The following is a 16,670-nucleotide window of genomic DNA, read 5'->3' on the forward strand; positions in this document are numbered from 1 at the left end:
CTTCCTTGTTTTACCCAATCGATATTGTTGGTCTTGAAAAAGACCTTTTTACTCATACATACAGTTTATTCCGTAACAGGTTGTGTACTTTTTATAAACTTCCTATTTGATAGAAACCAGAACTAGACTGTTAGACTGTTTGCACATATTGCTGTAAATATATTAGCGGGAAAGTGTGTACGTTGTTAAGTGGTGTTTTCATATATTATTTTTTTTTTTTGATAAAAAAAATACTGCCATAATATAGTTTGTACCTACAGTAAATATTAAAGTATTATTTTTATTCATATACGTTTCATTTTATGCTCTTTAAGTATTATATTATTAATTTATAAAACAAAGATATGATTCAAAGGTTCTAAACTAAAATTTTATAAATGTATATTTCGGATAATAAAAGACAGTAGGTAATTTTTTGTTATTGAAAACGTTGAAAATGTTTTGTTTATTTAATACTTATAAAAAGGTTATAATATAATAAATTACATTACTAAAATGTTTAAATTAAAATATATAGTCTAATAAATATTATGTTCTTACTGACCTAATTTTTTATATTTAAATTTATTACGTAGATATTAACTAATTTTTATATTTTTTATATTTTTTTATTTTTTACTTATCTTATAACTGATAATATATATTACGACAAATTTTACAAAAAAAAAAAAAAATATGTTAGTTTCAAAATATACTGTCAAATTATAAAAAATAATTTAAAAATAATTTATAATCATTGGGAAAGATATTTACTTTAAAAATGTAATTAAATATTTAATTTAAACTTGTGGTTTTGGTGAAAGGTTGAAACAAAATTGTTTCCCTGAAAATGAAAGTTCTGATTTTCGATTATTTTATCATGACATAATAATTCATGATATTTTTTAATCAACGTTATCGATTCTCGTTATTGGTCTTGTGGTGCATGGTCATTATTATTTTGTAGTAAAAGTTGTGTGAATGAATTTAATATTTAAATAACTTCTTGCTACTTTTCGTGATATGTACTTTGATCATAAAAAAAGGCTGAAGGCACATCCAACCTAATATATTAATATATATATATATATATTTATATAGTATATACCTTAATATTATATGTTGCTGTGTAATACTTGCTTGAAAAGTTTAACATTCTTTTTTTCTTTTTTAGACACCAACCTTATATTTTTAAGCTTTGAGATTAAATTTATCAATATAAGAAGGGGATATATTTTTAAAATATATAGCATGGAGATGGTTACCTATTCAATTATTATATAGGTAATAGCGAAGGTACTGCTTTAAAATGACGCAACAATTTATATTTTGTACCTCATATTTTACAATTTTGCTTGACTCGTTCTTTACATTGTCACTCGGCTTTTTTTATGAAAACAATTTTAATTCTGACCAGGTTTTATATTAGTTTTCATACATTGACATTTTTATTAAACATAATTTTTACCAATACCTATCCACTTCTTTTAAAAAAAATAAAAAGTGTTTCGTGAGAAGAATAATTCCAAATATTATATAAAGTATTGCCGAGGAACCAATTTTATTTTTTATCAGATATACGTACATTAACACTATATATTCGCAACAGTGTAATAAATATATGCGAGCTATATAATCCAAATTCGTGAATGAAAAAATAAATAAATAAAAATCACGGTGCTATATAGGTATATTTATACTTAAATATACCTCATTTTACCGGAAAATTGGCGTAGGTGTACTTAGATTTGTGTGCTAATTTTTCTGAGACAAGCAATTCTATGGCACATTGAATAAACTATTAGGTATATTTTTAAACGTGATTTAAACATTCATGGTATCTTTAAGAACAATTTTTAATTTGTATTAAAATTTGTTAAACAGTATTTGTGTATATAACCTAAAACCATGCATATATCTAGATAATAATAATAATAATAATATAATATGTAACATTTTATACTATAGGAGTTTTTTTTTTTTTTGTTACCAACAACAATCCTGCGTATAAAAAAAAATTGTTTTGATTTATGCCAAAATAAATGTCTATGAACAATTTGTTGCCAATAAGTTCAGTATTTTTTACATTTATAAGCTCTGTACAAAAACGTACTATTTATATATAATATTACTTATATTATATAAATATAAATATAAAAATATTTTAATCTTTAATTTTTATAAGTAGTATTTATTTTGGTATTATTTTACCTTTTTTTTTTTTCATTTATAACATAATACAAGATATATTTTTGTACCGTATGAAAACATTTTTTCGTATCCACTATAATAAAATTGCTGTTGTGAGATTGTGAGAACATCACATGTGTTTTTAAGTTATTTTACTAGGCAATTTAAAAAAAAAATTACATTTCAAATACCTACCTACAATAAACATTATTTTACAAATTATCCTATGTCATTATGATCGTAGTCAGTACAGCTTTTCTGTAATTTTGAAATTACGTTTACTGTGTAGAATATTTTTATATTACGCACCAACAAAACTTAAAAATATATTAAATTTAATATAAGTTACAGAAAATTTGCATAAGATAAATAAAAATTTTAAAGATCAACAAAATCTTACAAATTATTTATTTTAAATTAATTTATTATGTAATACAAATAACAATAAAAACTTATGAATTGTTTTTTATATTTTATTGTTAGTGTTTGATCATCGATAGTATTATAAATTCATACCAGCAGTAGTGTTATTATCTTATATGCACTAGTTTACGCTGAAGTTTACTAGAAATGTAGTACTGCATGTATATTACCATCGAAAAATAGTTATTGTAAACTAATGTACCTAAACATTTCATAATAACGATATTAAGAAAAGTAATAAATAAACGGGGTTGCGTTCATTTAAAAATTTAACTAATAATCTATTAAAATATAATTTAATTGTATTTTAATAAAATTGTTTCAACTTTTATGTTAAAATGCTTGTACACAAAAGTATAAAAAACAACCATAAAGCGGTATCATAAATTGAACACATAGATATTGTGTAAAATTTAATCGATGGTGAATTCGATCCATTTAACGTAATGTAACCAATAGGTCTTTGGCATTTTTTTTTCTGATAATGATGGCTATATTTTTAATTAAAATTGTATTCATAATTTTTGACATAAAGAAAATGTAATAAATAATAGGTAGGTATACCATGTACTACCTTGCAGAAGTATTAATCCTTTGCATCGTTTGTTTTGATATATTTAATTTAATCTCCACGGGTCACGGCCCACAAATTATTTATAATATAGTAATAATGAGTTAAGTGCAAAATAAAATATTTGTCTATCGTATGTTGTTATAATACCAAACATGATATAGATTAAATTAATATAAAAAAGCTAAATAAAATTACTTGTAAACGGTTAATAAGGTTTATTGAAAAAGTTTTGTTCGTTTCGAATGTCGATAAACATTAATATAAATTCGTTTAGGAAGAATTACGTTGAACTTAAAGTTAAAGTTAAGTTCTTGCTCTCTGAACTTGTTTCGACATTTCATGAAAATGTAAAAAAGAAGAATAAACATAATTGTACCTATAATATTGGATTATTTGTTTGCTGTTGAAAAATATTGAATGATTTTTAAAATATTGACTTTGTTGTTTTATTAAATCTATAGTAAAATTTTTGGAACAAGCCGAAAGAATATAAAATATAAATTTTTAAAGCTATTAAATAAAAAAAAAAAAAAAAAATATAAATTTATTTTTGCAATTTGGAAGTCAGATTATTTTAATTTAGAGTAAAATGTATTTAATTTATTGATGTAAAGTTGGTAATTTATCGATTAAAATAAAAATATATATAAATATTAGTATTCAATGAGATAAAGTTGATAATACAAGATTATATTATTATTTATCTATAAAGGTGTTTATCCGCTTTTCACATTATAAAACTATCACACTTATCATATGGTCATCAAGTGCCAACTAGAATTTCGTATTTCGATATTGAGACTATGTTACAACGATTAAATATTATTATAGAATCGAATGTTTTTCAAAGATTCAGTTTAAATGTAAACTTAAATTTAAGGGAAATGTGGAGATCATAACGTACACGATCAAACCTTAATCAAATGTCAATTAGATTTTATCATAAGGTTTAGATTTAGATTTAATTCAAAATTCAAACCCTCACAAGAAAAAAAAGTAAAAAAGAGTTAGTTTTTTCTACTTGAGGGGATACGAATAAACGGCATCTAACTGTTTCAACAAGGTAGAAAATCAGTAAACGATGACACGACTGCTAGACGTGATTTGTTAACGTACGTTTTCAGCGTTATTTTAATATCTTTTAATATCATTGGCGTGGTAGGTAAAATGACGTTCAGAATTTTCTCATCAGGGATTTGATAAGCGGTGAAGGTTACAGAGAAAGACGTATTAGACCTAACTTCCTGATAGGTATACAAGTAGTAAAATGTTATATACTTGCGTTTTATTGCATCTAACATCTCATAGATGAAGTCAGTTTTCATCTTCAAAGAGTACAAATATTTCTGGAAATATTAACCTTTTACATATAAAAAATAAAAATCATTTAATAAAAGAACTTTTATTTTGTTTAGGGGTGCCACTGCATAATCTGCACACCCTCTGGCTTTGCTTAGGCAGGAACATAAACTGGCTTGAACAAGAGTTGAATTGTTGGCGAAATGTGTTATAAAGTTACAGCTAACCTAATAAATGCATAGTAAATACATTTAACACTTATTTTGTGTACGTTAATAATTTAATGCGTGGCCTCTGAGAAGAGAGATTAGAGGTAAAGGTTTCCATAAGCACTTTTTGTTGAAATTATATTTGAACGCATTATATGTAATGTCCCGAAAACAAGAAAAACCAACAGAACGTGATTCACACAATGCATATACCACTGAAAACATTAATTGTTCTCCCGATGGATTGAGCTGATAATATTATGTGCATCACTCTTTTGAACACAAACTATGTATAGTACGAAAACACTGTTAAACTTTTGAGATTATTAAAATAAAATAGTATATTAAACAAACAGTACAAACTAAAAACGTGATTCCAATCCAGCTTTTAAAATATTATTGAATCATAATAAAACTATAAAATCTAAAACTAGATTCCTCCTTGAGATACACGGGATCTAAAATTGAAGAATTAAAGATTTAACTGGCACCGAGTTTGTATCCGTGTATTGTAACACAATTAGTTTCCTAGTTTTTTGTTAATTTACAGTGGATCAACTAACATGAGTTATCATTTTTTAGTTTATTTTTAAATGTAAAATTATCATTAATAGTAAAGTGTGTTTCTCTAATGCCGGCTTTTATGTTATAAATGAACTGTTCATTAGGTGATTCACCTTCAAGTTTCTTCCATTATTAAAAATTCTCAATATTAATCAAAATAATCGGGAAAACATATAAAATATTAAAAAAAATACAAGAATTTTTAAGCAAAACAATTGTTGATAAAATTGTTTTTTTTTTTTTTTTTTTTTTTTTTTAGTGTAAATCAAAAAGAATTCTTCGTTAAATGTATAAAAAATTACATCAAATATTTATTTTAGTATCTTCTATAAATGATAAAATTTAAAAATATTTTGACATTTTTTGTATTAAGATCTTAATTTTTTTTTTTGTTTATTTCCATAAATTTCAGTTAAGTCGGTAAAAATCTTTGAAAATGTATTGCAATGTTTTTTATAATGTTATTCTTATATTAAAAAAAAAAAAAAACAATTAAGTTTAATTTCACAAATATTTTTTATGATCGACTAAAGTTTAATTTTAATTCCGCTTAATATTTTATTCTTCTTTTCAATTCCATATGGTTGCGGTAATTAATGATATTTTTTGGTTCATTGTTTATTTTATTTTTCATTATATTTCTATAATTATTATTTTAATGTACATTCCCTTGGATTAATAACATTATAATACGTATGCACTGAATTATTGGTCTTTTATTTTTAATTTATATCTTCGTATTGTTTTGTAATAACTTCTTTTTTTGGTGATTTATTTTTCTTTTTATTTACTTCAGTTGATTACTGTCCTAATATTATCTTAATGTCTTGGTTCCACAGTGATATTCTTTTGTCTTGATTTATCACTGTTATAATCAGTCGTTTTATTTTTTTCTTAGGCATTTTAGAAAAATAATGTTTTTGTGACTTAGGTTAAACTGGTCTATAGGGTTTTGTTTTTAGTATCTTTTGAGACTTAAATAGTTGTCAGAAAATTAATGAGAATATCAAAAAAATAATTCTACTATTAGTGATCCAGCTAACTTATATAAAAAAAAAATACTCTATACAGTTGTTTATTAGCTTACAATAGTTGTCTGTATTGTATGATGAACACATTAAAGGTTTGAATCTTGGTTAAATTTATATTGATTTCATAAGTTTATTATTTTTTCATTCATATCAATACCACATGTACTTACTACGTAGGTGGGCCTAGAACCTAATTATTTGACTTTTGAGAATTCAATCTGTCATCAAATAGAATCACTTAAAAATATTTTATGCAGGTTATTAAAACACTTTATGACCAGGAGAAACATATATTATTTGCTGTATATAATAATTTGATTATAATATCAATAATAATAGCTACAAAAGGATATAGCTATAATAATTATTTACTTAGTACTTAATAATATAATATATATGTAATATGTATACATTGTTATATCATATATTTAATGTTATTTTTCACTCATTAAAAAAGGAGTAAATTATTTTGCGTTTAAAAATTCCAAAAAATTAGGATCATCCATTTAAATATGAAAATTTATTATAACATTTTGTGTAATTTTTATTTATAAATCTATAAAAAATATTAATTGATATTATAGTTGCATAAATGTGTTTTACGATTATCTAAAGTTTAAATTTCTACCAGGTAGTATTTGACGTGTAAAATTACGATTATATTTTTATCAATTATATGAATTATAAAACAGTGACATTATCAAATATTAAACGAATAGTTAATGTATATAATAGTTTATATTAGATAAGTTAAGTGTTATTCATGTATTAAAATTATATTCTATTTTAAAATAAGAAATTAAATATATGTATAATCGCTTAAAATAGATAAAAAATACGGAAGTTTGTAAAAATTCAAAAACGTAATTTAGTAATTTAATATTATATGCACAGACACAAAAAATCATATTTTATTTAAATTTTAAATTATTAAAAATATACTAACTAAAACAATTAACATTTTTAACGGTTCGAATTATAATATATCATCAAATAGAAATATATAAGTATGTTAAGATAATATAATATAATATTTATGCACGGTAATTAAATTCTTAAAACTGTTGTAATAAAAATTACATTTTGTTATTTTCTAGATGTTGATGGATTAATTAAGATCTCGATGGTGTGTGATGACAGGTTAGTCATCAGTTCGTAGACTATAATGCAGGGTATACGTTGGTTGACGGCTATCTGCCACTGACGAGAAAAGTCTTGACGCAATTATGGGTGTGTTGATATGGGTATTGGTGAGCACAGTGATTTTGGCCGAGTGCGCGGCGTCCTCAGTACAATCCTCAAACCGTACGGTGCGGTTTGCAGTTATAGCACCATTGAAAGCATCCAAGAACGAAGAGACGTTGGGCGCCATTCTGCCTTCTGTATACTTGGCTAGAGAAGCAATCGCACAGTCCAAAGGACCGTTGCCAGGATGGGATATAAAAATCGAATTTCGGGATGGAAACTGTTCATCTACCGATGGTCCATTGGCAGCATTTGAATTACATACTTACAGCGGTGAGTGAGATTTTCTCTAAATTTTTCAATTAATTAATTGAAACCTACTTATTCAATCACACCGCTTATTTACATATTAGTTCATTTATTATAAAGTACATGTTTCAAATATTGAGTTAAGATAGTCATTATTTCAATGAAAACATGAGTGGAAGATATGCACTTAGCTACAAACTTTTTTATTCGTTTAAAAATAAATGTATGAATATCAATTTTGAATATGGTTTTATTATTTTTCAACATTACAATGTTTTAATTTATTCGGTATAAGAACATTACGTTATAATTCTTAAAAATAAGAAGTTATATACGTATTTATAAATATATATTTGTAAGGTGTTCAATAAGTTTTAACAATCTTGATTACTGTATGGTCTGAAGGTATATTTAAATATATGCATTATACATGGAGCAGTAGTAGATAACACTACTGTACATTTATAATGTAAAATATTTAATAACCTAATTAATTATATCATAATATCGTTTATCAGTTCCAAATGACTAATGATCGTTTCCAAACATATTGAACACTATGTATATATCGGTAAATAGATCAAATTATTAATAAATAATTTAGTGATTTTTTACTAATGATTAGTTCTTATTAACTGTTTTTTTTTAAAAATATATTCTGATGCCCAACATGGCTGCAGAAAAAGCAACTTAACTATGACAAATTAAACTATATGCAAAGAATCTATAATATTGATTCGTTCATTAATAAATATCAAACTGATTTAATATGATCTAAATTTATTATTTTTATTTAAACTATTAAATAATCATATAGATTGTTCTTAAATATTAGAGAAAATAAATTTTAAATGTATTTAAAATCTATCTTTGAGAAAAACAAATCTGTTCTATTTAAATAATATATTGAACAATTATACTAAATACTCATCAGAAAATTTTCTTACGGACGTAGAAAACTTCCTTAAAATTGTCTTATTTATTTTAAATAACATTAATAATTTTAAAAATACTTTCATTTTCAAAAATTAATAACATTCAAATAGTATGCTTAAAACCGTCACATAGATACTAGCCACTTTATTATGTTATAATTAAATTATGTTAAAGAACATTCATATTTATTGTCAAATTATATTTTTATATTATTAAAGTGTAATTTTTACTTGTATTAAAATGTAATCACATTCTATTCTGTTTTAATTCGAATTCGTTTACCGTTTTTATTTTAAGTTTACTTTCTTCTTGTATGAACCTTAAACAGAAAATGAACATATTATGAACTATGTATATTAATATCATAACCGTAACTATAATTACTATTATTATTAACTATGTTATCTTATAATTAAATTATATATTGGACTTTATCCGTAAATAAATAAATAATAAGAGAAAACTAACTAAATAGCGGCAAAGTAACATTAAAAAGATATATTTATGTAAAAATTAAAAAAAAAAAAACTCTAAAAAGAACTTATATAATTAATATATATTATATAATAATATAACACATCGTTGGTGGAAATCGATTAAAAGTTATTATTATTTTTAAATAACCATGACTGGATCTTACGGATTTTTAATGCTTAAACAGAAATTATATTTTAAAATAATTGACTGTTGTCAATACTTGACAGTAGTATATCATTAAAATATACAGCTAGAGGTTTTTAAATAATTATATCTGGTTCAATAAATAAGTAAATATTTTAATTTTCATCTGCAAACGCACAATAAAAATAAATTTTGCTATGGTAACATTATAATTATAAATATATAATACAATTATATACAATTTTGTCATACATGACATATTAATTAATTAATCAGTAAGATTCTCTTTTTGAACAAATAGGTAGATACAGGTTCTTTATTCGGTAATATTAAGTGTTTTTTGAAAGGAAACATCAATAATGTTGTACTTTCAATAGGTTTGTTATATAATATTAATATTATTATTCTGGTAGACAAATCACTGACAAAATATCTCTGGAACTAAAAAACATTTTGATTTTATAAATTATTAAATGAATACATAGTACTTAGGTTGTTTTTGTTCGACTGGGGGGGGGGGGGGTTCAAAATACATTAAGTTTTTGGCTGTGCATGCAGAAAAATTAAACTTTTTTGTTGTTTAACGAAATCGCGATCATTAATCTTGTCAAAAAATATTTTTTTGCTTTAGTTAATATACTCATTGATTTTATACCATTAATTTCTATTTTTAAACAATCATGATACATTATGTGTTAAAAAAAAAATAAAATAAATAATAATAAATTAATAATTGTTCTGGCGAGTATTGTAGACTAATATAATTACGAGTATATGCATAAAGTACAAAACTATTTATTGTCTCTCAGAAACGTTATTTTATTTTAATTTTTGGTTGATTTATCAATCATTATCTTGAAGCGTCCACTAATTTGAATTAAGTTAAATCTTATATGTCATATAATATAATTGTCTTTGAGTTTGAATATTTTGCAATTTTATATCAATTAGTGTATTTTATTTTAAATTTTGGGTATAATATTCATATATTATTTTTTTTTTTGTGTTGAATTATAAAAAATAAGTCTTGAAAAATGAATTTTGAAATATTTTTACTTAGCAGAACCATAAGTTGTGTTTATTATTTATGAAATGTTCACGAACAATTGTTTATATTGTCGTAATATTACGTGATTTTACTGAAATTTAATTATTCAATCATTTATTTGATCTTTCGTGTATATTATGGAATTTATCTGTTTGTAATTTTTTAGTTGTATCGCATGTCATGATATTTGTCTATTAGTATAACTATTATTTAACTGATATTATGTTATAATAAAATTTGATCCCTGCTGAATGTAAAATAAATAAATGAAATAACTATTATTGTGTTTATTTTAAAAATGTTGTAGTGATCGCAATATTTTTAATTCTTTATTTACCCATCAAAAGGAAAATATTTAGTTTTTAATGCTAATCACCTAAACCTATTTTTAATCCCTATGCTGAAAATTAGACGTAACTGTGTTGCATTATGTTCATATTGGATAGATTATAAACAATTTTAATTTTCTTTGAAATAATGAGATACCAGTTTAAGCTTATTAATTAATGGTATATTATCTACTTATAAATCAAAAACTTCAGTATTTTGGGATGGTATCGTGGTGTATATTTTCACCGTCAAACGTGGAATAATAAAGTAAATTATTCTGATACATAATCTCTGATATCAAATGTATTTATTTTCTATGTACATAATTATTTTAATTATATATATATATATATATATATATATATATATATATATATATATTAAAATCTTAAGGTTCAATGTTATAGGTGGTCTTAAAGAAAATTAATTGAAAGTGATATTTTTGAGTCATATTATATAATACGTTTAATTATCAATTAATAAAAACCTAAGATAGAATTCTATATATGTTATAACTTATAATAATTATTATTTTGTTTTTAAAAAAAGTGAAAAGTATATTATGGTTTAAATCTCTAATATTTAAATTAAATAAAGAAAAAGCACTATAAACCTCATACGCAAGTATATCATGAAGCTTTTCTTACAAAAGTGATTAAATAAAAAATAAAAAATTAAAAAGAGAAGTAGGTATTTTCTACTATCGTTGAGTTAATTAAATTGAGTAAACCCCAGTGGAATTAAAGAATATTTAACAAAATGATTTCATAATCTCTAATTTTGAGAACAAGATATACCTTTCAAATAAATACAAACTACGTCCTTTAGCTTAATTAGGAAGGACCAGGTAATCATGCTTTGAGTTTCTACATTTCTAATCATAACAATGGATGATAGTGTTTTAGGTTAAATGTACTCTATTTCTACCATTGGGAATTAAAAAGTCCGAACTTTTCGCTCTTAAAGCTTATTTGGAAATTTACTATATTATATATATGTGTATATGTGTATTGGGTTTGGTCCATGTAATTTCATGTTCTATTATTTGACAACAATGAATGATTACTTTTTTGTTTAGGATTATCGTTAATTTCTTATTATAATCATCTGAAACCACATTATCCACACATTTATATTTATTTGTTTATCTATTTAAACATCGTGTAATACTATACTAACAATAATAGTTATTGATAAATGTTATAGACTCATAAATAAATTAAATTAAAACTCATTAAGTGGTTTAGAAGTACTTATAAAATAGAATTAAGTATAGATTGATTAATAGATTTTTAATTTATAAAAGTCTTAAAATAGATTTTTAATATCTTCATTATTGTATACAAAAACTCTAGGTGATAATATTTGAATTAAATGTACCTAAGATAAAACAAGTCTTTGTTTTAATTTATTGATTTTATTTTATGATTGTCATCATTTTTAAAAATACTTAAAAAAATTTAGAGGTTACTTTCTAGCGGAAAATTGCATCTAGTTGATACTTGGTAAAATACTTCAAGTAATTATCAAAATAATCGAGTAAAACAAAAAAAAAAAATAAAAAAAATAGGCATTTTTAAGTTAGAGTAAATTTTTGTTTTGTTTTGTTTTTTTTTTATTGAAATAATGTAGATATTTTAATTTTTTTTTAAATATTTAAGTTACCGTAAACAATTACTACAATATACCATAGCCAGTGGTCTTTCTGAATTGTTTTATTTGAAGACGAAATATACAATACATATGTATTATATAGCATACTAATCGCTAGGAAGAAATAATTTGATCGTTACAATAATAATTATTACATTTAAAAAACCTGATATTAATGTGTTTTATATTATTTCACAATAGAAAAGACTATAGCGATTGATTTAGTCTTATTATAATAATATATATTATTTCTTTTACAATTTTCTCTAACATTATACACTTAGCATTTACATAATGTTTTGATAATTATCATGATTTTATAGCTTAAACTAAGTATCTACCTTATACTTCTGAAATCTAGATATATTTTACATATTGCATTAACTTAGTTTTATTTAAGTTAACTTTAATTCAACTATATTTAATTACATTTGACCATTAATAAATTATAAAGTATTATGCATTTATATAATTTAAAGTAATTTAAAAATAGCAGCATTTAAAATTAATTATTTATGTTAATATTAAGAAATATTTGTACTTCTAGTTTGTATACATATAAGTATTCAACTAATCTAGCATAATTAGATCATTGATTAACTGAACATATTATGTAATCTGCTTAATAATTCTTTTTTAAAAACACAATGTATAAAACACACATAAATAATATACATTTTAGTAACTGACTATAGGAATAACTTATAAATAAATAATCACTCATAAATATTTGTTTCTATCTGATATACAAATAAATATGTAGGCTACAAATATAAAATATACGAGTTCAAAAAAAAAGAGAAAAAAGAATAAAAATATAAAAAAATAAAGAAAAAAATTAGAAAAAACAATATATAAAAACACAAATAGTATCAACAACAAGACATAAAAGATACAAAAATTAGAGATAAAACAATTCGATGAGCCCAAATATTTAGAGATCGGTTATATGATAAAACACTGTTAATATTATGATATTTCTTATGTTAAAAATAAAAAGGAGATATTAACACTTACTATCACTACCAAAAAATTAATCTCACTTTACATGATAGATATTTAAAAAAATCGAAAATTTTTAATAATGTAATTACGGTGATGGTAAAATTAATAAATATTTTAGACGGAATATCAGTTGATAAAAATATATTTTAAATCTTTTCTTTTAATATGCTCGGAATTTCGATATAAACTTTTGTGTCTATATTTCATAAACGAAGTATGTTACTTAAATAAATATTAAAACTAGAAAAGAACTAAGTATCTGTAAAAATAAATTTGATAAAATTTATATTTATGACGATAGAGAAGCAATGATGCATCCTTGTGAAACATAATGATGTATTGAGGATAATTTGCCAATATTGAATCTTAATTCATTTAAAATCCAACGAAAAAATTTGTATAAAGTTATGAAGTGTATATAAAGATAACATTGATAGACATGTATTTTGACATTTGTTTGTGAGCATTACGGCTATTCCTAGAATTTATAAATGTTTATAATTTATAATATTTATACTATTTTTCATTTATATTTCTTATAACAGAGAGTAATAAAATGGTAAAAAAAATGGTGGGAAGTTTAGCAAGAAAAATGATCATCATTTAAATCTTCCTAGTAAAATACATAAAACAATATATAACATTATATAATAAATACGTCATTGCTATTGACTTGAAAAACCTGATTTTCATGTACCATATGGTATTCTGTGAAATTAGTCTAAATAACGATGATAAAAAAAACTTTGCCCATTCAAAGTATATTAAAAACTTAGAGGGGTCATAAACTTTGTGTAAATTTACTGGAACAATATTGTTTTCCGTGAACTATTTTAATTTTATCATTATGTTCATTAGTTAATATGTATTTTATAACAAGAGTTTTGTTTAAATAAATATGAGGGCAATTTATGTTAACGTACGCGAGTACATGTACCTATCTTTATTTCGTTAAAATGTATTTTATGTATTTAAATTTCAAATAAAAAGAGAACAGACTATTTTTTTAAGTAAAGCTTGTAGGTATGTTAAACAATATAATTTATTTTAAATTTTAAAAATAAATAACAATGAAAGAAAAAAAAATATAAAATTTAAAAGTCATAAAAAGCTGGATATAAATAAAAAATGTTCCTCCAAATTTTTACGTATTAAGAATAATTTCACCTATATAAACTTTAAAGTAGATATAATTTCTGTGAAATTTCCAATAAAATTATAATCAGTAACTATATACAATTATTTATCTAATATATATTTTCAGTTACAAAATGTAATCAATAAAAATAAACACTAATAAATGAATTGTTATTGTTATTTGAATGAAAATATTATTGCGATTTAATTAAATTCAATATTAATTATATTCATTTAATAATAAATATATTTAAAAGTTATTAAATCAATTCATGGTCGTGGAGAAATCATAACAATAAATTATATTTTTAAATGATCAAAATTATCAAAATATTATAAAATAAATTAAAACATGTAGTTGTTTATTTAACGAATCATCAAAATATCGTTGTACAAATATTGTTTTAAAATTAAAGTTAAAAAACTATTTATATTATTGGGACTAATATATGCATACTTTATAAATTGTCAAGTACAACATATAAATAAAAATGAGATTATTTTTCTAAAATTATATTTTAATTAAATTAAAATAATAATATATAATGTGTTCAAATATTTCGGTATTTAAAGTTATTATTATAACTTACTATTACCTTCCTTTTTTTTTTTTGTAACGAGATCAATGAACAGTAAAAAAAATAATCTTGTTTCCTTTAAAAAAAAAAAATGAGTATGCCATTATAATTTGATGATTTTACTTTAAATTATATGTATATTCAATAATTACTATGAAAACCAACAAAAATTATCTGAACAGAGACTAAATTAATTTTAAATTTAATTCCAGTTTATTCTCAAATTTGTATTATGCTTATAAACGTATTTAAAAAAATATATTGAAATAAAACACCTATAGCCTAATAATAGTAATAATAATAATAATGAAATATCACGTGTTTTTATTTTTAAACAAATATATTTTAATCAAAATGTATCTGTAAACAATATTGTCATATAAAATATATTTTTGTAAAAATATTGTCAACGCTGAATACAAAACGTATAGTTTTTAGATATGTTATATGATATGCTAATTTTATAATTTTTTGAAAAGGATTTAAATATTTATATTTAATTATACACATGTATAAAGTAAATCTAAAACTGTAGTATGAATTATGCATTGTACAGGATTTGTGGAAGTAACAAAATTTATATTTCTTTATATTATTCTCATAAGTAAGAACTCAATAAGTTTATGTGTGTCGTATTCATTGTATAAAATATGATATTTTTAGTATGACTATTAACGTAAAAAAAGTTACATGGTTAAGCTTTGATTGATTTTTATTTAATAGCTTTTCACTTAGATAGGTACACGTGATCTTTTATTCATTGTAAAAAAGTTTTATTAATGTTGATTCATTACAGCATGTGAGAAATAAATTGAAACTATACATAAAATACGTTTTTTTTATAAAATCATAAAATTTAATGTAAAACGAAAAATTAAAATAAGACTTTTAAAAACCATAATATGTATAAATAAATATTCAAAATTGTTTTGTTTCAATTTTTTCAGAATTAATTATAGTATGAATTATGCAGTTTATTGTAATATCTATTTACCTTAAAAAATAGACTGAAATAATAATATATTGAGAACATTCCGATTAAACAAAATGTAAAATTATTTTCGTATTATTTTCTAAATAAAATTAAAAAACAAATTCCAAAATACCTCATAAGATTATATCTTAATTATCGGATAATAATTATTTATCTATGGATACATTATACAATTCGTGTAATAGTGAAACTAAATTTTATATTAATTTTATTAATAATAAATTGTGAGTAGGAATGAGATTTACGTTACTAAAATATAGGTAAATTTGAAACATAATTAATATGAAATTTTATTTCCGGAATAAAATATTCAAAGAATTTTTTTTAAATAAAAAATATTTTAAAACTATTACATACATTGACACGCTAAAGATAAAAAATAAAAAAAAATAATTAAAGTACACATATATCATACTATTTATATAATAGTGTTTATAACATTACATTTTTAAATACTTTTCAATATTATACAATATTAGGTTGTAGATTTCAAGTATATTGTTGCATCACATTAATAACAATATTGGTTAAATATTTTGATCGAGTTAATAATATTAGCAGTTAATATTTGGAAAAACCACTTTATATAGTCCTATTATATAATA

The 16,670-nt window shown here is 22.1% G+C and overlaps 1 protein-coding gene across 1 annotated transcript in view; it reads left to right on the plus strand.

The window, feature by feature from the left end:
• Positions 1–16,670, plus strand: part of LOC112594101 (atrial natriuretic peptide receptor 1) — a 288,296-nt gene that overhangs the window by 44,466 nt on the left and 227,160 nt on the right. The window contains exon 2 of the mRNA XM_025338728.1: positions 7,367–7,787. Coding sequence (XP_025194513.1) covers positions 7,496–7,787 — 292 coding nt within the window. The 5' untranslated portion in view covers positions 7,367–7,495. The remainder of the gene's footprint in view (positions 1–7,366; positions 7,788–16,670) is intronic.

This window comes from Melanaphis sacchari, unplaced genomic scaffold, assembly GCF_002803265.2.
Source record: "Melanaphis sacchari strain LSU unplaced genomic scaffold, SCAv2.0 Contig21_pilon_pilon, whole genome shotgun sequence".
Lineage (NCBI taxonomy): Eukaryota > Metazoa > Arthropoda > Insecta > Hemiptera > Aphididae > Melanaphis > Melanaphis sacchari.